Here is a 22,676-nt window from a genome sequence, read left to right on the forward strand (position 1 = left end):
TGGGCTCCCTCTAGCAGCACTTTTATCATAAATATATTTAGGCTTTTTTTCCTTCTCTGTATGCTCCTTCAATCTACATTGTACCAGCAAATTACTGTGTTTTTCATCATGTACACTTCATAACAGATATAATTCAGTACATTAAAACATCAGGGGTAAAAATGGTGTTGATACAGGAGTGAGGGTTTGGGAGTCTATTCTGCCTTCCATGAGGTTCACAGGTCTCTGCTGTCCCTTACTCTGGGTTTGCCCTTATTTAGTGCAATAAGCAGAATCCAGACCAGTACATGTAAAATCAGAATAATGTTCCTGTTGTGCACCCATTCATACTTTCATGCAGTGTTTTCAGTGTTAAGTAATTCACTCACTTTATTAGGGGAGAAGAGATTACTTTGGAACAATTAATACAAAACCAAATACTGCAAACATGAGAAAAACAAGCAGGTATCTCTTGGTGTCTTCAAACTTTAAGTTTCCCCTGTTACAATGACCAAGATCATTTTAATCAGAGTGACTTGAGAATCAATCAATTGTAACCTGGAAATGGTTACAATTAAGGAAATCAACATAGAGTAAGCACTGGTAATAGATAAAAATGGATATAGGAAACACAAGTTCCCTTATTTCAAATATTCATCCTCAAGGCACAATCCCTGAGTACAATTCAGCTACAGAAGAACATTTTCTGATTATGGCACTCTGCAACTGAGCTCTTCCTCCAATAAAACTACAATCTAGCTTCCACCCTTGGCCTCTGCTGTTCTCTCATCACCTCAGAACTGCACTTGTAATAAAATCTGAGAAATGTGATATTGCAATCCTTAGTGCCAGGCTATAGGATAGGGATGCTGGCTAATTCACAACAGGAATCCCTTTCAGTCTGACCACTAACATTTCTAACATTTAAGAAACACTGAAAAGCTCACTGGTTTTCCTGCACTGAGGCTCTGAAATATTTAGTGGGGCTGAGCTAATCACTAGCACAGCCTGGCAGGTTCCAATGAATGGAAAGATGAAAGTGGGTAAGTTTATTTGGTTTTTTGCTAATTATCCAGGCTCCTATAGTTTAAAATGGACAATTCCAATAGACCAAGGGAAAAATCCTTTCATGATAAAGTGATGGAGAATATTTACCTCCTCCTCAGCATTTGAAATGTTTCCTTGTTCAGCTAAGCATTCTCCACATGGCATCCAGTTGTAGCGTTCAGGGAGGTCCTATCATACAAACAGATGTGCATTTCTGGTTTTATAGACTTCAAAGGTCACTGGTCTCAAAAAAGCTTCTACAGCTGAAGATCCTCAAGGCAACAGCAGCAGCAGCATCAGGACTTCTGGGTGCATAAGGAATCCTTGAAACCACACAATATAGACATAACTGGTTGTTATGCTTTCTTCTCTTTACAGCTTCCACTGACAAATATTGCTGTTCTTTGTTTAAACTTCCCCATCAGCCCTCAAACATTCAGTAGGTTTAATACCAACAGAATATGGACAATCCTTTTAATAAGAACAGTGTTAATATTTTCCACCTAGGTTTATGTAAAAGAGATCACCATGCCAAAGAGAAGCAGAAAAAAGTAACACACAATGACAGCATCTCCTCTGTCACATATTGCAAGAGCTCCACAATCTGCTGTGTCTGTTTGCAAAATCCTGGAATTATAAGGACATATCATGCAGAAACTGTATGTCATGGTTGGATACTGTAATTACAATTGAAAATTACTGTTATCAGCCACTAATGTTGTCATGTCTACCTGAGGGGAGGGAATAAAGGAAAACTGTAATAACAAATAAAATGCATGGAAATAGTATCAACACTGGCAGGACAATGCCAAAAATGCTCACCATTCTTTAAATGCTCTTGTGATGGGTGCAAAACCAACACAATTCTTTATTAAGAGTATGACCCCAAAAACATCTTTAGAAGCTGAAGTTGTCTTTACATTAATGTTCACATGAACATTTCTTCAAACAAATGTTTTTACATGGACTCGGGATTCTCATTCGTTTTCAGCCACTCAAAGTCGTCAGGATCCATTAGAGCTTTGTTAACGCCCTGCAGGGAGGGGACGCGGTGCTCTGGGCACGGAGCAGATCTGAAAGAAAAGGCAAGAGTTAACAGAGTCCCAGTCCCGCCTGTGCCGGGAGGAGGAGGGTCCCTCTGCAGGAACTCTGTCCCGCAGCTGCTGACTCAGGAGCCTGCAGAGCTCGGCCAGTGGTGCCCACCAGGGAAAACAGGAGGGAAAACAGGAGCCAAGGTCCTCTGCAGCATTGTCCTGGGACACTGCCCAGCCTGGGGACAGCCCTAGCAGGCTCTGTTTAGCTCAGGCTGATGGGAGTGTACAGACACAGGCAGCTGCCCTGGCAAGCTTCCATTGAGACAACAGCTTTACATCCTGCCAGGAGTCACTCGTGTGAGACAATCGAGCCCACACGTGCACATCAAGTTATTCTCTAATTTAGCCACCCAAAGTAGATCGATTCATTCGTATAATTTCAGACCAGAAAAGAGAATTTAGTCAAAAAGATTCCTGGAGAATTGTTTTAAGCAGTTCCAGCCAAGCCATGGATCATGTTTTAGGAAATCACCTAACAGGTGGGAGCAGGGCCTCAGAGCAGGGCTGGTACCAGGAAGGGATGGAGGCAGATGATGAAGGGGAGCCACAAGCTTGCCAACAGCACCCATCAGGAGCAGTAGGGCAGCTGATGATAGAGCAGGGTTTGAGCATGGCCCAGCACCCAGGGCTATCCTTTATCAAACACATGAATCACAAGCTCAGAGGGGCAAGCCCTGCAATCCCCCAGATTATGTGGGAACACTGCTCCTGCTCATAGTTGGGCAATAAACATAGCAAGGTAAAATTGAGGTAGTACTAGTATTTGCACATCAAGATACCCAGCAGCCAAAGCCAGAAATTAAAAAGTCACTTAAATCTTCATGCTCTGCCACAGAAATCAGCTGGAGCTTCAGAACACCCTGTGAGCTTTGGGGAGGTTCACATAAAGCCAGTGGTCACCTGCCCCTCAGCTGGGGGGTGCACAAAGACCAGCACAGCTGCCAGTGTGGCTTTCTCTCCCCAAAGCCTTTGGCAGGGCTGACACTGGCTGTACTTCACCACTGCCAGAGCTCTGAGCAGGTTCTCATATTGATATTCCAACAGCAGCACCTTGTCCTGAACCATGGGCAGCCCGGCACAGCTTCTCCTTTTGGGTACTCCACCTCCTTCCTTCTCCACAACTAACGGGGCCAGAAGTGAGCTGTGCTTCTCCATCCCCATCTTCCTCGTGTTCTTTCCATACTCACTTTTCCATGCTGCAGATTTTTTATCCCTTCATTTTCCTCTCCTTCTCTCTCCTGCTTCCCTCCCTTTCCCCCTCCCCCTGCTTTCTCTCCCTCTGCACTTTGTGAACTGCTGCGGCAGTGCTGAAGTCCAAAGTTCAGTAACTTGCTAAAGCACACAGATAAATATGAACCTTGGAGAATTTACATTTGCTCCAATGTAAACAGATAGCCAAGGGTCCCTTTATCAGCACTGGCTCAGGACAGTCGTGGGGGGTCTGAAGTGGCTCAATTTTGTATTTTGTTTTTTTTGGGGGGTGTAAAGGCGGGAGGCTGCGCTGTGCCCACTCTGCTGACAGTCGGGCGCGTTACCTCGGGACCATGGTGTAGGGAAGCTGGAAGCAGGATAACCCCAAATTCCAAGCCAAGAGACACCAGGCTGAAGACCATGGTCTCCAAGCTGACCCATCTCCAAGTGGAGCTGCTGGAAGCGCTGCTGGAGTCGGGGCTGACCAAGGAGACCTTGATCAAGGCTCTGAGCGAAGCGGAGCCCTACGGGCTGCAGAGCGAGAGCCAGCGCGCCATCAATGCCCTGCAGAGCGAGAAAGGGGAGCCCTGCCCCGACATCCCCAACCTCCCCAACGGCATGGCCGACTCCAGGGCGTCAGAAGATGAAACCTCCGATGATGGAGAGGAGTTTACCCCTCCGATAATGAAGGAGCTGGAAAACTTGAGCCCTGAGGAGGCTGCTCACCAGAAGGCTGTGGTGGAAAGACTATTACAGTAAGGACAGATTTACTGCTCCTCTTTGCTGCTTTCCTGCACTCTCCCTCTAAATCTCTTTTCCTTTCCCCTTCTCCTCAGTGTCCCTAGTATTCACAATTGATCTAGCTGCACAGAGACAGTCTTCATCCATGCCAGGACTAGCAGCCCCCAAATGCTCTATAAATGTTCAGATTTTCCTTTTATCTTGCTTAAAATGCATTAAGGAAGCTATGGAGCCTGATTACATATTGGACATGGTTATAGCATCAGGCTTCAGAATAGTCCAAGGCCCGTGTAGCTCTCATCTCTTTGACTGAATGTTAGGGTTTAGGATTGAAATTTTTAATACAGTTCACAATTTCAGTCATCAGGAAGAAAAAAAACCAACCTGGTCACTCTGAGTTGGTGCTATATTTGTATGAATGATACAGTGAAGTTGTAACATTTCCCTCCTGTATTTAAGGCGAATTATATTGTTAATTTCACTGGGGTTTGCTATAGATTATTGGCCAAAGCCAAATCAACAGACCTTGTGCTTATTGTTCTTCTGAGTGTGAAGTCCCCTGACTTTGGTGGGGATTTTTCTTGTAAAAAGCACACAGCAAACATATGCAGAGGTTAAACCTGCACAGAACTCTCTGCTTCTGTCTGTCCAGTTACATCCACCGTCTGTCACAGTTACAAAGTACATACACAGCAACAGTGCCTGGCTTTGCTGTCACACAAATTTGCCTTTGCATACAATCATTTTTGAGATCAAAAGACAGGGAAAGTTCCCTGAATCAATAAGCCTCTCAATAGACCCAGAGAAGCATTCACTCAGTTTCCCATTTGGGATTCTCACTGGGATACAATCCCCATGGGAGACCCAAGAGGTTTGTCAAGCAAGGATCAGGCCCATCCTCCCATCCATCACAAGATTCCTGACTGGTTTAGGGAATGACTATTTTGAAATGACAAGCTGATAGAAGACAGAGGTGCAGCAACATCCTGCACCTAAAATCTTCACTAAAAATCCAGCTGGTGAATGTCTCAGGCTTTCTGATCACCCTCTTTCACGTGCAAAGAAAGCACTGAAAACGTAACAGCAGAAGTAAACATCAAATCCCGCCACAAAAGGCCAGAGCTAAGAAAAGAGCATGACAAGAGTTAGCATTCCCTGTAAATACTTAAAAGAAAGCTCCCTGGCAGACTGGGAGTTGATGATTCTGCAGAACCCATGAGAGGAAAATTCACTGAATCAGCTCTTACCTGTGTGGAAAAGCATTCCCAATAATTCTGTCTTCTTCCTGGCCCAATATGTCTCATTTCTTCTGCACTTCCAGCTCTTCCACATCTTTAAGTTTTCTCTACTTCCTTTACATCTTTCAGATTCTTTTCACCTATTTCCCTTCTCACCATTGTTTCTGCTCCCATTTTGTTGTCTCCTTGGCTGATTCTCTCTCTGCCTCCCACTCTTTTTCTTCCCCCCATCCTTGTCTCCTTCCCATCCTCCTGAGTCTGCGTGCAGGTCTTGGGGCAGTTTGAGCCCAGTGGCACCGGGCGGGCCCTGGCTAGTTACTAATTATCCAATGGCTTTATTATTTCTCTTTTGTCTTATAAATTTATAGATGAAAATACGCTGATAAGCTTTTTGATCATTAACTTTTGATGGTTTGTCAAGTATCTCTCCAGAAAGGAAGCCATGGAGGTTGAGGAAGACTCCCTGGCTTTGTCCCTTTTTCTCTAATGGGTGGGTGAAGCAGGACTGAAGTGACATCTGCTGTGATCTAAGAACAGGATGGAGGCAATTCCTCCCTGTCACCCTCCCTTCAGCACCATTTCTGGCTTCTGATCCTCCCTGCCCTTCTAGGATCTTGCTGCCAGTCTTCCCTGTGCTTACCAGCCTCACCACAAGTCTTACCTCTCTTCCATTCACACTTTCTGACAGTCAGTCTGCTGAGCAGCATTTCCATTTCACAAATGGAAACTGAGGTACAGACAAATTCTAGGACCTTCCTAAATCCCAGAGACAGCACAGAGGAGACTGGGCAAGGACAGGGACCTCCTAAGCCTCACACTGGCTCTTAATTACAAAGGCTTTGCTCTGAAACATCAGGGATCTCTGTCATCAATCTCCCCACCACAGGACAGAGCAATTCACTTCTGCTGTTGATGACAATATAAAGACACAGAAGCCTCAATTTCAGAAAAAGATTACAAGTGGAAGTCTCTAATAGATCAAAATTAATCAAGTTAAAATGAAAATAGTAGGAAGCCTGCATTGACATGTTTCATATTTTTCATCAAATCAACAGAGTGTCTAAAAATCTGTTCAAAGCATCTGAACCAGTAGCAGGGGTTGATGATAATACCTAAGAAGTTCTTACCTACTAATAAACATTTTTTGGTATTAAGATCAAACCTTTCCATTAATAGAAGCCTTAAAGCAATGTCCTTAAGAGAGTACTGTAAATATTGTAAAGCAGGGCAGAACAGTCTGTGGTAGAAATTACTTCCAGCAATAGAAAAAGAAAGTCAGGCAAGAATCTCCATGCCCAGGGATTCCCAGCAAAAGGTCACTGCTTGCAGAACTACTTCACCATCTACACAAGGGTTTCAAATGCAGAAACCAGATGGAGGCAATTCTCCCTTTGGACAGAAGCCTCTTTGGGCATTATTAACAATTCCTGGTCTGCAGACCAAATTTTAACAGAGAGATTGACTGGTGGGCAGCTATTGCTGATACAGGAAAGTCTTTGTGCTAACTGCAGCCCCTGCTTATAAAGCCATTGCTTTATAAAGTAGAATCAGGAAAAGTGTCCATTATTAGGCTTTCCAGGAGCTGGAAAGAGAAAAAATTGACAGCACCAAGAGACCAACTATGTCTTCACAAGAACACTGAAGCTGAAACCAGTTTGAACAACTCTGGTCAAAGCTGAGTAGAACAGAGAAGATACACCCACAGGATTGGGTGCACCCATGGGTGCTGATTAGATTTTGTCCCTGCAGTGAAAATATGCTAAAAGCAGTTCAGATAAAGGTTTCTCTAGTGGGGAATTAACATAATTTCATTTTGTCCTTTCATATGTCTCACTGATCTCCCGTAGATTTACAGTTTGAATAAAAACATTCTTTCCATATCAATCCACACACAAAACAAATTGCATCTATGATAAGAAATAAATGACTCAGTAGGGAGGTAGAGCTGTGAGGAGAAACTCCCAGAATATAAAGCAAGAAGGAGGCAGCCTTGGGGGAAGGGATCAAACTACTGCAGGTAAAGCAAATGAAGAGAGGTATAGTGACAATCCACCTGGAGGGCAAGGGCTGAAATTCCACCAGGAAAGAGAGAAATTGAGATAAGCAACAGATTTCCCCTGGAGGGAGGGATAAAAGCACGCTGTCCAGGAGGAAAAAAGAAAACAAAGATCTATAATGACAAAGGTCCAGTCTTTCCCCCTGCTTAGAACAGCTCTAGTTGGGGAATCTGGAGATGAAGCTGCCACACCCCTTTCATTTCCACATATAAACCAAGATGAGGCAAACCAGGCCAAGTTCAACAGAAAGGAACACTGCCAGCATGGATGGTCTTACCTTGCCTCTGCACTGAGGTGTGCAGCAGCTCCAGAGGAAAGGGCTGGGGATGGTCCTGAGCACTTCACAGCTCTGAACCTCTGCCTGAGCAGGGGCTGGTCCAAAGCAGCAATCCAGAACCCACCTCAGGGAAATGAAGGCTTCTCCCACCTGAGAATCAGAACAGGAAAGTAGGGAAGAGAGAGCGAAGGAGGAGGAGGAGAAGAAAGAAAAGAACAAAGGAAAAATAAAAAGTCAGGAAGAGTGAAGGAGGGAGAAGGTCCCCTGAATGTTACATCTCCAGCTCTCTGGAATGGGTTTTCTTTAATGCTAACAACTTGATATTTACTTTCCATTTAAATTTGAGATGTTGCTATAAATTATCAACCAGCCTCTTGTTCCCTTTGAGTTTATAACTAACTACCTGGGTTACTTATTGTTCAGGTAACAAAAGGGAGGTGAAAACGCCCTTAAAAAGTGACCTCAGAACTAAGAAAATGGGAAGCTGACATGGAGAGAGGACCCTGGCCCCTGTGCTGGGGATGAGCCATGGAGAAGGGCAATGCTCACATGGCAATAAGCAACTGAGAGCAGGAGAACAAGACTTCAGAAGAAGGAAGTAAAAGTTACCTGTGTGAGACCAACCAGGAGAGAGATTACACCCTGGAGAACGAGACCTTGGGGAGACAGTTTGCATGTGAGCAGAGGGGGAAACTAAAAGGCAGAAGACAGTCTTGGAGATAGATAGTTCTGACTCACTGAAACAATTGAGATTTGGCTATAACAACAAGCAGGAGAACTCAGTTAAGAAATCCTCCCCTCTGACAGTCAATGATATTCTTACAGCCAGTGAAAGAGAAGAGGTTTCAACTTCTGATGTCCCAGCCTGTGATGGAGGCTGTGCAGGTGGAACTGTGTATCTCAGCAAGGGCTCAGCTGGCCAGGCTGCCATCACCTGCACTGTGGTGCAGCCTTGGGCCCAAAGTATTGCTGCTTTGGTTTTGCAGACTGGCCTTTGACAATGTGCAGAGTAGCCAGGATTTCACACAGCTGTCCTAGGAAATCACACTGAACTAAGATTCCCTGCACTATTTTGCATGACAAAGCTCTCTGCTGAGTTAAAAGAAGACAAAACCCACAAGTCTTTAACCACTGTGAGAAGAGACTCACAGAACTTACTGGTTTATTCCTGCCACTAAATGAGGATCTCAACAAAACAAAAGGGGAGACAAAACTGACTTGACTGGGGTGCAGAAAGGAACTAACACATAACAGAGGCTTCCATCAGTGCCAACACAGACCTTCCTCCCCCATCTGAGCCAGAACTCAAATCAAAGAGACCAGCTTCCCAGTCAGAGGCTTTTCTCCTCTAAACAGGGACTTGGGCAATGATCACAGGGTGCAGGTGCTGCCAGACTGTCACAAGTACAAAGGCAGGAGACTGGTTCAGGCAGCAGGAGGGAAAAATAAAAGAAAGAAACAAACAAACAAAAACAACCATGAGGAAAGAAAAACTTTCTTAAATTCAGCTCAAGTTGTGGTTTTTGAAAGACAAATATAGTTAAGGGAAGATGCTAAAAATCAGAAGCCTCTATGGCAATAGCTCCAATGTAAAAGAGAAACAAATGTTTTATTTTAAGCAGGTTTTCATAAAGCTGTAACCGACACCATTTGTGTCACACTTTGACTGCTGTGGAGCTTGCTCCTTGGACTAGGCAGCCCTGGGAGAGGGGCTGCAGGGGAACAGAGATAAGGGTGTTTGTACTGAGAGAACAGGTGTGGACTTTGTCCTCCTTATCACTGTGCAGCCTCCAGCAACCTCCTGAGTCAACAAAGCCATGAACAGCACAGTTTTTGCCCTGGCTCAGACATGTGTGCTCTTGTGACAGTTTCTGCACCATCCCAGGCACCTTTTTTTCTCCCCACTGCTCCTTTGATGCTGGTGTTGAATATGACACCAGTGTCTTCCTACAGCACTGCAAGCCATTTCCTGCAGACATTTCACACAGAAGGATGCTCCTGTTCAAAGTGAGCCAGGAGCTGTTCTGCAGAGGTGCTCTGGCACTGCTTGGATTTAGACTGATGGATTTCACATCTTTATTTCTACTGTGACTTTCAGCTGGGGTGAAATCAATACACATAAAGTCACAGTTGTGTTTTCTCTATTTTCCTCAAGAACCTTAATGGATATTCTAAGTGGATATCATAAAACCCAGAGGATCACATCAATTATAAAATCCCAAACTCTTCCTGAAGTTTTGCCTCACATAGTTCTATTCCTTCAGCAGTTACCCAAGGGAGGGCAGCAATAGGAGGAATTAGTGATTCTATATTGCATTTAGAAGCTCTGAGTAGATCTAGGTGTGAACCAATGTGTTTGAGTAACACGTAGCAGATGTGTAAGAACATCATTCTGGATGATTTGTCATATATGGATGATTTGTCATATATTTATGCATACAGAGCTGTCATGTCTCAGTATAATGACAGCCTGTTTCCATTGGCTGAATCACTGCAAGGCAACCCAACCTGGACCAGAATCAGGGCATGAGTCAAGTTCAGTCAAGTATCACAATCAATCTGTCTTGGAAAACTCAATACATGTGCCCCATCTGCTTTAATGAGAGGGGGATAGAGAAGAAAAGTAATGTAGGGAAAGGGAAGAGAGAGGTTGCCTCTGTGTACTGGGAAATTCCCCTGGTAAGCAGAGTCTCCTCCTAAGGGCAGACCTAAGTGTGTACAGACAGCACTTCAAAGGAAGCCACTGCTACATCTTTTGCACTTTATCTCCAATGCCATGCAGTTTTACCCTGCATACAGAATCAGAACTGAGCAAGGCAGCACACTGAGGAACAGCTTTGTTCCCTGCAGGCAATGAGCACTCTGGCCTCACCAAACGTGATGGTGATGACTGACAAGTGCCCCTCAGGAGCTGCTGCTGCACTTCCTTGAAACCCAGGTCTGCTCAGAGCAGGGTTTGATCTCTCTCCCCTGAGAAATGTTTTCTGTTCCTTCCAGAGAGGATCCCTGGCGAGTAGCAAAGATGGTGAAGTCTTACCTCCAGCAGCACAACATCCCTCAGCGTGAGGTGGTGGACACCACAGGTCTGAACCAATCCCACCTCTCCCAACACCTCAACAAGGGCACTCCCATGAAGACCCAAAAAAGGGCAGCCCTGTACACCTGGTACGTCCGGAAGCAGCGAGAGGTGGCCCAGCGTGAGTATGGCAACAACTGCTCCTGTCTCAGGGTCATAAAGGATTCTGCTTATCCTTACTCCTGATTGTTTTCAAGGAAAAAATTCCCTTTTCCCTTTGTGCTTGCAGAATTCACACATGCTGGCCAGGGTATCCTGACAGATGAGCCCATGGGAGATGACCTGCCCACCAAGAAAGGAAGGAGAAACCGCTTTAAGTGGGGTCCAGCCTCACAACAGATCCTGTTCCAAGCCTATGAGAGGCAGAAAAACCCCAGCAAAGAAGAGAGGGAGGCACTGGTGGAAGAGTGCAACAGGTAAGGGTGGGTGTGTGTCTTTGAGGAAGAGGGGCACAGCAGGGTCCCTCTGCATTCTTGGTGTTTGCTGGTGCCACTGGGAGAGAGCAAAGGTACAGCACTGAGTGGCACCACTGACACCAGCCATGCTTGCATTAAATGCCACAAATGATCATTCCTTGTCCACAGAGCACAAGGAATGCCTCAGGTCTTGCAGGACCCTTCCACACAGTGCACCAGACCACAGTGTGTCTCTGAAGAAGCCCAGCTCAGCAAGGCTCTTCTTGTGCTTTTCCCCACAGGGCAGAGTGTATTCAGAGAGGTGTTTCCCCATCTCAGGCCCAGGGACTGGGCTCAAACCTGGTGACAGAGGTCAGAGTTTACAACTGGTTTGCCAACCGCAGGAAGGAGGAGGCTTTCCGGCACAAGCTGGCCATGGACACCTTCAGCGGCCCGCAGCCGGCCCCGGGCCCGCCCCTCACCCCGCACAGCTCCTCCTCCCTGCAGCCCCCGCCCGCGCTCTCACCCAGCAAAGTCCACGGTAAGGAACAGCCAGGGCGAGATCTGCAAGAGAGCTAACCTCCCCAAACTCTGTCACCCAGACTGTCTCCCAAGTTCAGACCCTTAGGAAATGAATCTACAAACAGAAAAAGCAGATTTGCTACAGGGGAAGAGCAAAGGTGACAAAAGGACCGTGTTTCTGGGTGAGGAGAGTGGCTGGAATGTCAAGGGAGATAAAATTCAGTAATGAAACTCACAGCCAAAGCTTCTCACTCACTGTGAGGCCTCCCAGCTAGCAGGCATCAACCCCAAACTTGTGTTCCAGGAGCCATCACTGCCCATCAGAAGTCAGTTCCATGCCCTTCCAGTCATGTGTGCCCCTTACTCCTTCCAATGCCAGCCCTCAGACTCTGTGACAGTTTTGAGGCAGGAGGAAAAGTCATTCTCCATCCACAGAGAGCACAGCTCTGCCAGCTTCATGGGCCAGAGCTGGGGGTTGCTCTTACTCTGGGAAGAGAGGATCTCACCAAGAGTCCTCTCTACAGCCACATCCAGAGGGGGGGTTCCTGCTCCCTGGCTCTCACAGTCAGTGTTTGAGGAAGCAGCTACACCAAATTACAGGGGAAAGTCAGGGCAGGGTGTGAGTGCCTGCTCTTCTGGTTCCCTACTGACCATTAAGTACCTGCCCAAATATCCGGTGCCAAGTGCCTGCAGAGGAAACTGATTTTAGTGCCTGCCTAAGTTTCTCAGTTTCTCACTTGTGACAAGCAGTTTTCCTCCTGTTGTGATGCAGGAGTGAGGTACAACCAGCAGCCAGCCAGTGAGGCAGAGTCCTCCAGCAGCAACCACCACGGGAACAGCTCCATGGTGACCACCCAGACCATCCTGCATCAGGTGTCTCCCCCTGGGCTGGAGCCCAGCCAGAACCTGCTGAGCACAGACACTAAGCTGGTAAGAGATGGACACTCCTGTTCTGCTGACTGGGACATGCCAGGCCACCTGCCTGTGGTTATAATATGAATTATTCATGGGTATTTTTTTCTAGAATGTTCTTAAACCCAGCTTGTGTTACATAGTCATATGTAACATATTGTTACATAACCTGTTATGTGACAATATGATATATTAGAGCCACTCTGCACTGACCATGTAAGACCAATATGTGCCCTCTAGACTGTGGTAAGGGCAGCTATTAGACCATGAGAGCAAGAAGACATTTCCTTATCAGTAATTAAAACAGTCTGTTCTGGAAACACAGCACTCAAGGCATGACAAGATTTCCTTCTTCCCAGGAAACCTCATTCTTTCCTCCTTCCCAGAGAGATTCTCATCCCATCTCTAACTCTTATTTGGACTCTACCCATCCTAAGAGTTGGTCAGACCAGTTGGCCAGACCCATACTTACATCTAGCTTACCTGTAAAAATGAAGCCAAACAGCCTGGATGCAGACATGTACTGGATAATTAGATTGCCTCCTCAAAGCCAATTTCCCTCTGAGATCTGACCAGACCTTTTCCCACATCATTAACAAAGAAGCATCAGAGCTACATGACTGATCATTCTCAGTCTGCACATGTTCCCTTGTTTTCAGAGAAACAGTCAGCAGAAGTTTGCATTAGCACAGGCTGGCTGGAGGCAAAGTTAAGGTTGCTAAAAATAAGTATGATTTAAATCTCATCAGTCACTCACTTTGCTGGCTTTCTGGTCTCTTGCTGAAGAAAATAAGTCTTTCACGAGGTCCTGAAAATCTTCTATGTCTGTGTTCTAAAAGTGATATGAAGGTGGTTTGTCCCACTGTTTAACCTCTTGGTGCTTATTCTCACTAAAGATTCCTTACAGCTGTTTGTCTGAGGGGAGAGAGAAGAAGTATAATATAAGGCATTTAACTTTCTCTGTCAGCCAAATCACTAGAATGCTTTTTTGCTCTTCCACAATACTATGACTACAGACCCCTAAAGAAAATAGGAACTCCTGGATTCCATGCTAAACTCTGCTACTAAAATTACCATGTGAAGTTACCTGAGCCTCTTAATTTCTCTGAGCTTCTCCTTCTGCCCTCAGCTATGAAACAGGAGATGATCTTTCCCTATAGAGAATGCAGTGGGCTTAATCTCATTCTTACCATTTCTTAAATGTGAAAGAACTAAACCAGCAGGGATTTACTCTTAGTATGCCAACAGCTGACCTGTGGGAGTTAATGATGAGCACACAGGAGCTGCAGACAAGGATATGTGAAGCCTTTCCAGTGAGGAGCAGGAAGAAAGGTGTTTTTGTCACAGCTTTGGGACCCGCCTGCCGCAGGTGGCACGTTCAGGGTTCTCCTTTCCCACAGGTCTCAGCTCCTGGAGGAACCCTCCCTCCTGTCAGCACCCTGACTGCCCTGCACAGCCTGGAGCAAAGCCCCCACACGCTGAGCCAGCAGACCCAGAACCTGATCATGGCCTCGCTGCCGGGGGTGATGGCCATCGGGGCAGGCGAGGCGCCGTCCCTGGCGCCCGCCTTCACCAACACCGGAGCCTCCACGCTGGTGATCGGTGAGTGGAGGCTGCAGGGCTGATTCCTGCACAGCCACAGGTGTCCCTCCTTGTCACCATCACCTGCCCCATCCTCAAAGCCCTAGCACTGAGCTGGCAGTGATACAAACCTGAGGAAATTGTCACCTAAGATCAGCAGCACCGCTGGCGAGTACCAGTGGATTAAGGACAGATGTTCCTTGTTCATGGTAGAATTAAGTTACACACAAAACCCACGTTTTAAGAGTAATCTATTCCTATGCCAATGTTTTGGTTTGCTGCTCTTCATCTTTCCAAATATAAATATAATACTTCCTTAAAATGATGGAAATGAAAGCATGTTCATAGTGCTTGAAAGACAAAACATCCTGTTCCACCACTTCCTGCAAAGAGCAGCATATGCCTTTGGAATCCACAGCAGTAATTACTATTTTTTTATATTTTTCACTTTGACAGCTTTTCTGGACTTTTATGAGATTTCTTTTCATTCCAAGACTAGTCTACTGCCAAAGTGCATCTCATTAGAGGAAAGGAAAATAAAGTGCATACTCTTCTCTTACACTTTCTTTCAAGGAAGAAAGAGGCCTTGTTTTGTTCCATGGTGACAGCTGTGAACTAATTTCCATTTCTTCCCAAGATTGTGATATGGATTTGAATTCTGTGCAAACAAAAAAAAAACCAAAAAAAACCAACAACAACAACAAAAAAAAGAGTGGAGTGCAGGACAGACCTGCTGATTTACAGGGTCTGGACAGTTGTGGGAAATGGGCAGTAATGTGTGAAACCTTCTACCTCTCTCTGACTCAAATTCCTTAATCTGGCAGCCCTGGCAAAAAGAGTTGAAACTCCATTGCCCGTGGCTGGACAGCCACAGCCTAGTTGTCTGTGTTGCCAAGAGTACAGAAAATAAAATAAAAAGAGTAAATTGATGGGCACTGAGGTGATGCTCTGAATTTACTTTTGAGCAAGGCCTCCCTGGTGATCACTAAAGTGGAAAAGAAACTATACTGGTACACAAGAATGTAGACAGGAACAACCACTGGAAACCAGAGGTGGGTTTGTGCAGTTTTTGGGCATTTCCACTTCACTCTCACATGAAATCTATCCTTAATCACAGACAACCAAGGGAACAGCTGAAAAGCAGGATCTCAAACCACCCTGCAGGGACAGGCTGCCCCAATGGCTGTTTGAGATGCCCCCATTGCAGAGCAGCCCCACTCCTGCAGTGTGGTCATCATTGGCATCAGTCCTTGTTTTCCAGGCCTGGCCTCAACCCAGCCCCAGAGTGTTCCTGTGATAAACAGCATGGGGAGCAGCCTCACTACCCTGCAGCCTGTTCAGTTCTCCCAGCAACTGCACCCATCCTACCAGCAGCCCCTCATGCAGCAGGTGCAGAGCCACATCAACCAGAGCCCCTTCATGGCCACCATGGCTCAGATCCAGAACCCGCACGGTAAGAACATGAACTCATTTGCTCAAGTAACCAAAAATAAAGGCACTGTTCCTTCAGTGCATTTGCTGGGTCCTTGGGCTTACAGCACTCTGTTTTCCTCCTCTGTTATTGTTGCTCTAATTATGAAATTATTTTTATTGCATTTATTTCTCTGTCCCTCCACCCCCAGCATTTTGGAGACAGACAGCAGGTCCCACTGCATGAGGAGAACAGCTCAGCCAAAGCTCCAGCACCCACATGATGTTGTTTTCTTTCCTGTACAGCTCTCTATGGCCCCAAATCTGAAGTGACTCAATACACACACGCAGGCCTCTTACCACAAACCATGGTGATAACAGACACAGCCAATCTCAGTGCCCTGACCAACCTGACACCAACTAAACAGGTAACAGCCTTTCTTTAGCCTCTGTTCCCCTCCTGAGAGCTGCACCAGCCTGCAGGCAGCTCCCTGCATGCCAAAGAGCTTTGGGTGTGTCTGTGCCATCCCAGCAGAAGCCTGTTTCTCATCTCCTGGCCCTGCTGGGCCCAGCTGCAGCACTGCAGGCACCAGAGCAAGCTCTTCACTGCATCATCCAGGAGGATTTCACCTCCCCAGAACCTGCTCAGTGCTTTTCCCACAGCTGTTAGAAGGCATGGAGAAGCCAGGCACTATTAACTCTCTTTTCTCCAGGCATTCACACCTGACTCAGAGACCCACACCGAGTCTGGGATGCACACACCAGTGTCACAGGCACCAACAATCCATCTACAGAACCAAGACACAACAATCCAGCACCTTCAGCCAGGCCCACGCCTCACCTCGAGCCCTGCTGGTAAGAGCAGCAGCCACTGTTGTGGCTCCTAAGCCATGTATTGCCTAGTTTTTCTTGCCAACGCTGTAAAATCCAGTTAGAAAATGGTAGTTGGGGCTCTCAATTCCTTAAATTGGCTCTGCCACGTCCTGAGGGGTTTGAAAAGTCAACACAAGGAAAAGATTCAGAGCAGAGTCTGTGTAAGGCCAGACTGTGGAAATTGGCCACTTCAGAAAGGCAAATACCTTAAAAAATATCAACAACAATCAGTGCCAATGAGTACCCAGTCCTGTGGGCAGTTTTCAGGGCTGAGAAGCCCAAGTCTCCCTCATGAAGACTCCAATTGGGTCTTTCCAGTTCTAAGAGGAGAACTAGGACACCAGCAGGAATTCTTAGAACTGAACTCTCTGGAGATTGCTGCCCTCAATGTTTTCAGGCTGGCTGTGGACCCAAGGCAGGGATTCAGCAGCACACAAAACACACAGACAAAAGCAGTTATGCCCCTAAGCCAGGAGAGCACAGCCATGCTGCAAACGGGGTGTACATGCAATAAGGGCACTGGTGAGAATCTGCAATTGACTTCTGCCTGTCCCTTTGGCAGTGTCCTCCAGCAGCCTGGTGCTGTACCAAAGCTCTGACTCCACCAGCAGCCACAGCCAGCTGCTGCCATCCACTCACAACGCCATTGAGACCTTCATCTCCACACAGATGGCATCTTCCTCCCAGTAACCAGCAGCAGCAGCTCCTGAGCGACTGCCACAGCCAACCTGCCAGGTGCAACTCCAGCCTCACACCAACCCCTGCTCAGCTGCCTCCAGGAGAGAAAACGTCTCAGGCTCAAGACAGAAAAATGGAAAGATGCTGCTGGCACTGCTGAAATCCACTGCCACCCCCACAAAAAAAAACCCCAGGAAACCTTAACCCTAGCAGCCAGCTCAGAATGGCCAGACATCCTTTTATGGCTGCACAGGAAGGAATCCCAACAGTGCCAGGATGTGGATGGGACTTTAATTCACTCAGTTTTTATCAAGCTGGGCCTGTATGAACCTGTCAGCACCAGGATAAATCACGTGGGAAAGAGCAAGGCTGGGCTGCCAAAGAAGGGACACCACCTTTAAACACTCTCCTCCTTTGCTGCAAGGAAGCACCAACAGGAGCTATGAGAAATAACAGAACCTTGGAAGTTCCTGACTTTGCAATGAGAATAACCAAGACACAGATTTGGGAATGGCTTGGCACAAACCTGTCAGTATGGGATCACTGACAAGCTACAAATCCTTAATTAACTACCAAAAAACCAAACATTCTCAGTTAAAAATGACCTGCTCTAAAATCATGCTATCCTAGTGGAAATGGCTTGGTTGTTTTTGATATAGCTCTGCTTTGTTTTAAATGCAGAAATTAAAGTTTAACAGCTGCAAGGAGATTCCAGTTCTCTGCATTGACCCTGTGGATTCTCATCTCATCTGATTTGCTGAGTGATTTGCAGGATGCCATTTCCCACTGCTCCCTGACACTGCCCAGCCCCTGGGAGGTTCCCATGCTCCACACAGAGCAGAGGTTCCTTCAGTTTTCTCTATAAACACTCAGCCTGGATTCATTTTGCAGAACATGGCTCATTCTCAGCTTCCATGCAGGCTTGATTTGCAGTTCCTGTATGGAAATAACTGCCCAGAGCTCTAAGAGTCTTGCTTGCACTAAGTGAAGAGTTTTAATCCCAAGGATCTACTTTTGTAATTCCTCTTCTAATTATTCCTCTCTATTTACTCTCAATATCCACAACACTGATACATCATTAGCCAGACATGAAAACAGCCCCAGCTAACAGGTTTTTGTCTGTGACTGAAAATCAGTTACTCTTTTACCTGTGAAATGGATGAAAAACCTTGAGACTGGAAGGGAGAACTCAAAAAGCCCAACAGTGAACTCTGCAGTTATCATATCTGGGAATATCAAAATTGCAAATGTCTGTGAAAAGTTTCATGGATAAGAGCTTCCTCTAGATACCAGCAACAATTTCAGTAAGGAGATTCTCTGAGGGATTTTATCCTAGAATTATTTCCTAATTTCCCATGAACACCAGTTGCAAATATATCTAATTTCCAGTCAGCATAAAAATAAACCCAAACCAAAGCAAAAAAAAAATTGTTTAGGCCACCATGCATTTGAAAGCCCAGGTTTAAAATTCAGTACACTGAAGTTTTAACTGCACATAAGGCAAGGAACTTCTGCTGGCACCTTCTGTTAGATTATAAGCCAAGTTTCTACTTAGCTTTTCTATTTTCGGATGCCAGCTGTGTTTTCTTGACTAAAAGGCAGCAAGAATCTTACAACAATTTCCCATGCTCAAAGAGCTACACTTCACTCTTTTGGTTTCTCTAACCTGGCTTTCTGAACTTCTGAATCCAATAAGTTGGACTCCCTGAAACCCAGGAATCTTAAAAACATAAGTATTTATCAGTAACAGTTAATCTCCTGAAAGACTGAGAGGTAAAGAATAAATAGACAAAGAGTGAAAACTACTAAACCTCACAGCATTTCAGGGAGACCAAAGTCATTAACCAGCCCAAACAAGGATTGAAAAGTGGTTTTTAAATTATGCTGAAGTCCCTCCTGTAGAATTTCATAGCATTGATCATCCAGCAACCAAAAAGCCATCCCGAGCCACCTCTATCTCTGCTGGGGACAATCTGAATACAGCAAGAAAGCCACTGTTGTACAAAACCTTCCAAATTAAGTAGGTCCAAGAGTGCAGTAAAATTTAATAAAAACTGATGCCATAAAAAAACCCTATACATGAAAAAAAAACATCAACAGAGACAAGTGGAACAGTAGGATGCATTCACACCAACCCTGAAATCAGCTCACCACACACTACTCATGTGCAGGGTTCCTGGAGAGGTGCAGATTGCAGAGGGATTAGTAACACAGCAGGTTTCAAAAACAGATTGTTATGATGTTTGCAGGGAAAAAATAAGGGGCCCTGATTTCTGACAGGATGCTTTTGATAAATGAGTCTCCCACAGGCTGGAGCTATTCTTAGGAGTCTACAAGGAGGCAAAGAGAAAATGCAGTTGATCACCTGTTGCCATGTAAACCAAATTGAATTCATCTCACACTTTCTGCAGAAGGGTTTCAGATGTGAAGGGGCAGAGCAGGAGGAATGCAGCTCTGACGTCCCTCTGCCATGCACGTCTGGCACAGCATTTAATCCTTTCAGACTGGGCCTGCATAAGCAGCAGCACAGCCAACTGCTGTGTGAGGAGAACAATGTTCCCTTCTCGGGGACACAGGAGCACAGGAAGTCCCTTAATTAGTCTCTCAGGCCACTGAGCTTGCAGAACAGACGCTTTGCCAATTAATTTTCCCTCATCTGCAGCAACTCCTGTTGTTAGGTTTTCTTTCAGTTTCCTTCACCCATCACAACCACCTGCTGTTTGCAGAGCAAAATCATCATTCTTTTTTCTTCTTCTTCTTTTTCTTCTTCACAGCTCCTGGCAGCACAGAGTTCTCTCTGTGATTGCTGTTCTGTCTCTCCTGCTGGCCATTTGCAGACACCAGCCGAGGCAAATCTTTGCAGATCTGGTCACACTCTGCTGGGTCTATTATTTTCTCTTGAATATTATTCTCTCTCCTAATTTTCTTCTTCTTCTTCTTCTTTTTCTGGTTGGGCTCTACAGAGCCCTGACTCTGATCCTGGGACAATGCAGGGAAAGCACTTTGCTTCAGAATATCTGCAGCTGACACAGCAGCCTCCTGGCACCTCTGCCACTCTTGGTCACTGTCAGTGTCACTGCAAAGGTAACAAGAGGGAAGGAAGTTGTGGTGCACTTCTGCCTTGAATTCACCCAAAACTTGGACAGCAGAGAAATCTGAGATGAGAACACACAACAAACACCCAATGGCTCTGGGGCTCCCACACCTACAGGTTGCAGTTAACCAGTCTGAAGGCCAATGTGTTCTTTACACACACTAGGAGGGGAAAGAAAATCTCCCACAAGCATTTCTCATTCCTCAGCATTAAAAAAGAAACAAAATTCTGGTCTAGTCAAATATAGGAGTCATAAATACACACTTCTCAAGCTCTTCAGCTTCCTATTCCCTTGTGGGAGTCCCAGCTGCCTCTGAAATGTAGGATGCAGCCTTCAGCACCTCACCTGGAGCTAACTGGCCTCCTCCTCCTCGCTGCAGGGCAAGGCTCTGGCTTCCCACAGTCTCCAGGGACAGAGGAAGAGAAGAGGCGAAAACCTGAAGTGTGGAAAGGGAGGTTTTAGGCAGAATATAAAACAGAGGGGGAAGCAATCAACTGCTGTTTCCCTGGAAGGCTCAGTGCTGTTTATGTACTTCCACAGTGCTTGACAGCAATTATTTGGGAGGACTTGGGGCACAGAGGTGAGAGCTGCAGAGTAACAGCCCTCACAGACAGCACCAGGAATTCTTTCAGTGCAAATGTTTATTTGTCACTTGGAGGTACAGCTGGTGATGGACAGGATCCACCCCGCCTGACAGCAGTTAACAATCACAAACAGCCACAATGGCTGAGCCTGGAACTCACCATCATCCTCAGAGTCAGACTGTGCCAGTGAAGTCTGGGATGGTCCTGAAGAGTCCTTCAAGACAGTGATGAAACTAAACAGAAAACCCCAGTCAGATCTCACACAGGTTTGAGCAAACTGAGCTACAGCTGGGTATTTCTGGGAAACAAGACTAGAGGGAGATGTTGCATAGATCTTTTCCTGTTAGTGAGGCTGCCTCAGCTCCCTGTTTACAGAGCAGACCAGGCCCTCTCTCCTCAGCAGTGCAAGCCACAAGAACAGTTTAAAACCAGCATTTCTAAAGCCAGCTCTGAACAGCAGGAATTCCAGTTCTCCAGGGCCATACTTGCACAACAGAGAGAGTGGCAGCCCAGCACCAGGCACTTTGCCAGCACAGCCCCGAATCAGGCACTGGTGTAGGTTGTAAGAACAAAGCAAAGATTCTCCTGCCAGCCTTTACATGATGGAAGTCTCTTTTCTCCCCACAAGATGTTCACCACAGAGGCAAATAGGAGACAAGCAGGGCTGCACAGAGAGTTTTGACCAGATGGGCACAGCACATCAGCAAGGTTAGGTCACAGAATATTGGAAGCTTGTACTTAATTCAGGCATGAAGGAGACAAGATGTTGAATTTCCTGGGTTTAGCACACAAACACATCAGTGTAACTGACCCACAGAACACAGGTTTCAAGCCTTGCATACCTGTCTAGCATGGTCCCCAGTTTCTTTGCAACGTGTGCTCTGAACTCTGGAGTTGTCCGGAGCTCATTGTCACCCTCCTGGTGGCCGATTGCCTCACGCCTGTTTGAAATAAGAACAAGGATTATCTCTTTTGAGGCCAAGAACATCTGGGCCTCTCACCCAAACCCTTAAAAACATAATTCTGTTTAGATTTAAGCATCATTTCAGATTATGGTTGGATTAATGCCCCAGACAAAAACTTCCCCTTTCAGTACAAAGTATCACAAGGTACAAAGTAGATGCAGCATATATATTACACATTAATTTTTTATTTAGAGAAACATTAAGTCTGAAACCAGAAGCAAAAATACCTCAGGCTTGGCTGATCTTTAGGCTGCAACCGATCCTTTCTAAAGCTCCCTGAAAAGAAAGCAGCAAAGGCTCATTTAGAGGACCTCTGTGACCCCCGCCAGGCACTGTTAGAGCACACTGAGCAATGACCTCTGTATGTTGGAGCTTACAGAGCAATGCCTGCAAGGCAGCCCGGGCCCAGCTGCGGGGAGAACAGCTGTGAGGGGAAAGGGGAACTTCCCTCAGAGCCAGGACTGACGGGAGGGGGCTCTGGGCCAGGCTGGAGGCCGGACATGGCTCGGGAGGGCCGGGCAGAGCCCCCTTCACTCCTGACACCGGCCCCGCGGCACAGAGGGATCCCCGCGGGTCAGGAGTAGCCGCGGAGGGGCCGGACCGGAGCGGCGGGGCGGGGAACAGAGGGGAGGGCACAGAGGGGGAGCAGAGCCCAGCCTGTCCGCCGCCTCTCACCGCTGTGCGGCTCCGCCCGCGCCGCCGCCAGCGCGGGGCAGTCCCAGGCAGCCTCCCGGAACCGCGCGGCCGCTTCCTCGCCGCTGTCCGAGTCCGAGCCGCTGTCGCTGTCCGGGCCCGAGCCACCCCTGGGCGCCGCCATCTTGCAAGCGCGGGACACGCTGGGCGCTGTGGTCCGGCCGCGGAGCATGCCGGGAGCTGTAGTCCGGTCGCAAAGCATGCCGGGAGCTGTAGTCCGGCTCCCATAACCGACTTTCACAAACTCTCCCTGTTTTAATGAGCTTCT

General features: G+C 46.6%; 2 protein-coding genes across 7 annotated transcripts; one reads left to right on the plus strand and one right to left on the minus strand.

Annotated features, from left to right (window-relative positions):
- Positions 1-346: 346 nt before the first annotated feature.
- Positions 347-22,610, minus strand: C15H12orf43 (chromosome 15 C12orf43 homolog). Of its 6 annotated transcripts, XR_010442111.1 has the most exons (10): positions 22,391-22,610; positions 21,943-21,991; positions 21,593-21,691; positions 20,910-20,983; positions 20,512-20,602; positions 19,437-20,147; positions 13,287-13,444; positions 7,625-7,774; positions 1,849-2,099; positions 347-1,349 (listed from the first exon to the last, which is right to left on the minus strand). XR_010442111.1 is itself a non-coding variant. In XM_064726562.1 (6 exons), exons 1-6 carry the CDS (start codon positions 22,608-22,610, stop codon positions 19,808-19,810), a joined length of 873 nt encoding a protein of 290 aa, XP_064582632.1. In that variant the 3' UTR covers positions 18,976-19,807. The 6 variants fall into 6 exon arrangements, 1 of the variants encoding a protein (XP_064582632.1); XR_010442108.1 differs by having other exon boundaries at positions 411-2,099; XR_010442110.1 differs by lacking the exon at positions 13,287-13,444 and having other exon boundaries at positions 412-2,099.
- HNF1A (HNF1 homeobox A) lies at positions 3,732-17,624 on the plus strand. The gene is given in 9 exon segments (XM_064726571.1): positions 3,732-4,066; positions 10,622-11,116; positions 11,398-11,636; positions 12,390-12,547; positions 13,930-14,131; positions 15,372-15,563; positions 15,827-15,948; positions 16,234-16,375; positions 16,956-17,624. Coding segments are annotated over 9 exon segments (2,013 nt in total). The 3' UTR covers positions 17,084-17,624.
- Positions 22,611-22,676: the final 66 nt, after the last annotated feature.

The sequence above is a fragment of the Zonotrichia leucophrys genome, chromosome 15, assembly GCF_028769735.1.
Source record: "Zonotrichia leucophrys gambelii isolate GWCS_2022_RI chromosome 15, RI_Zleu_2.0, whole genome shotgun sequence".
Classification (NCBI taxonomy): Eukaryota; Metazoa; Chordata; class Aves; order Passeriformes; family Passerellidae; genus Zonotrichia; species Zonotrichia leucophrys.

Bases quoted from the DNA above. Each gene is read 5' to 3' on its own strand.
- C15H12orf43 (XM_064726562.1), bottom strand. From the start codon at position 22,610: ATGCTTTGCGACCGGACTACAGCTCCCGGCATGCTCCGCGGCCGGACC. The intron at 21,992-22,390 runs GTGAGAGGCGGC...CTTTCTTTTCAG, and splicing joins GCGGGCGGAGCCGCACAGCG to GGAGCTTTAGAAAGGATCGG. The intron at 20,148-20,511 runs GTGAGGTGCTGA...TTACCTTTGCAG, and splicing joins AGGAGGCCAGTTAGCTCCAG to TGACACTGACAGTGACCAAG.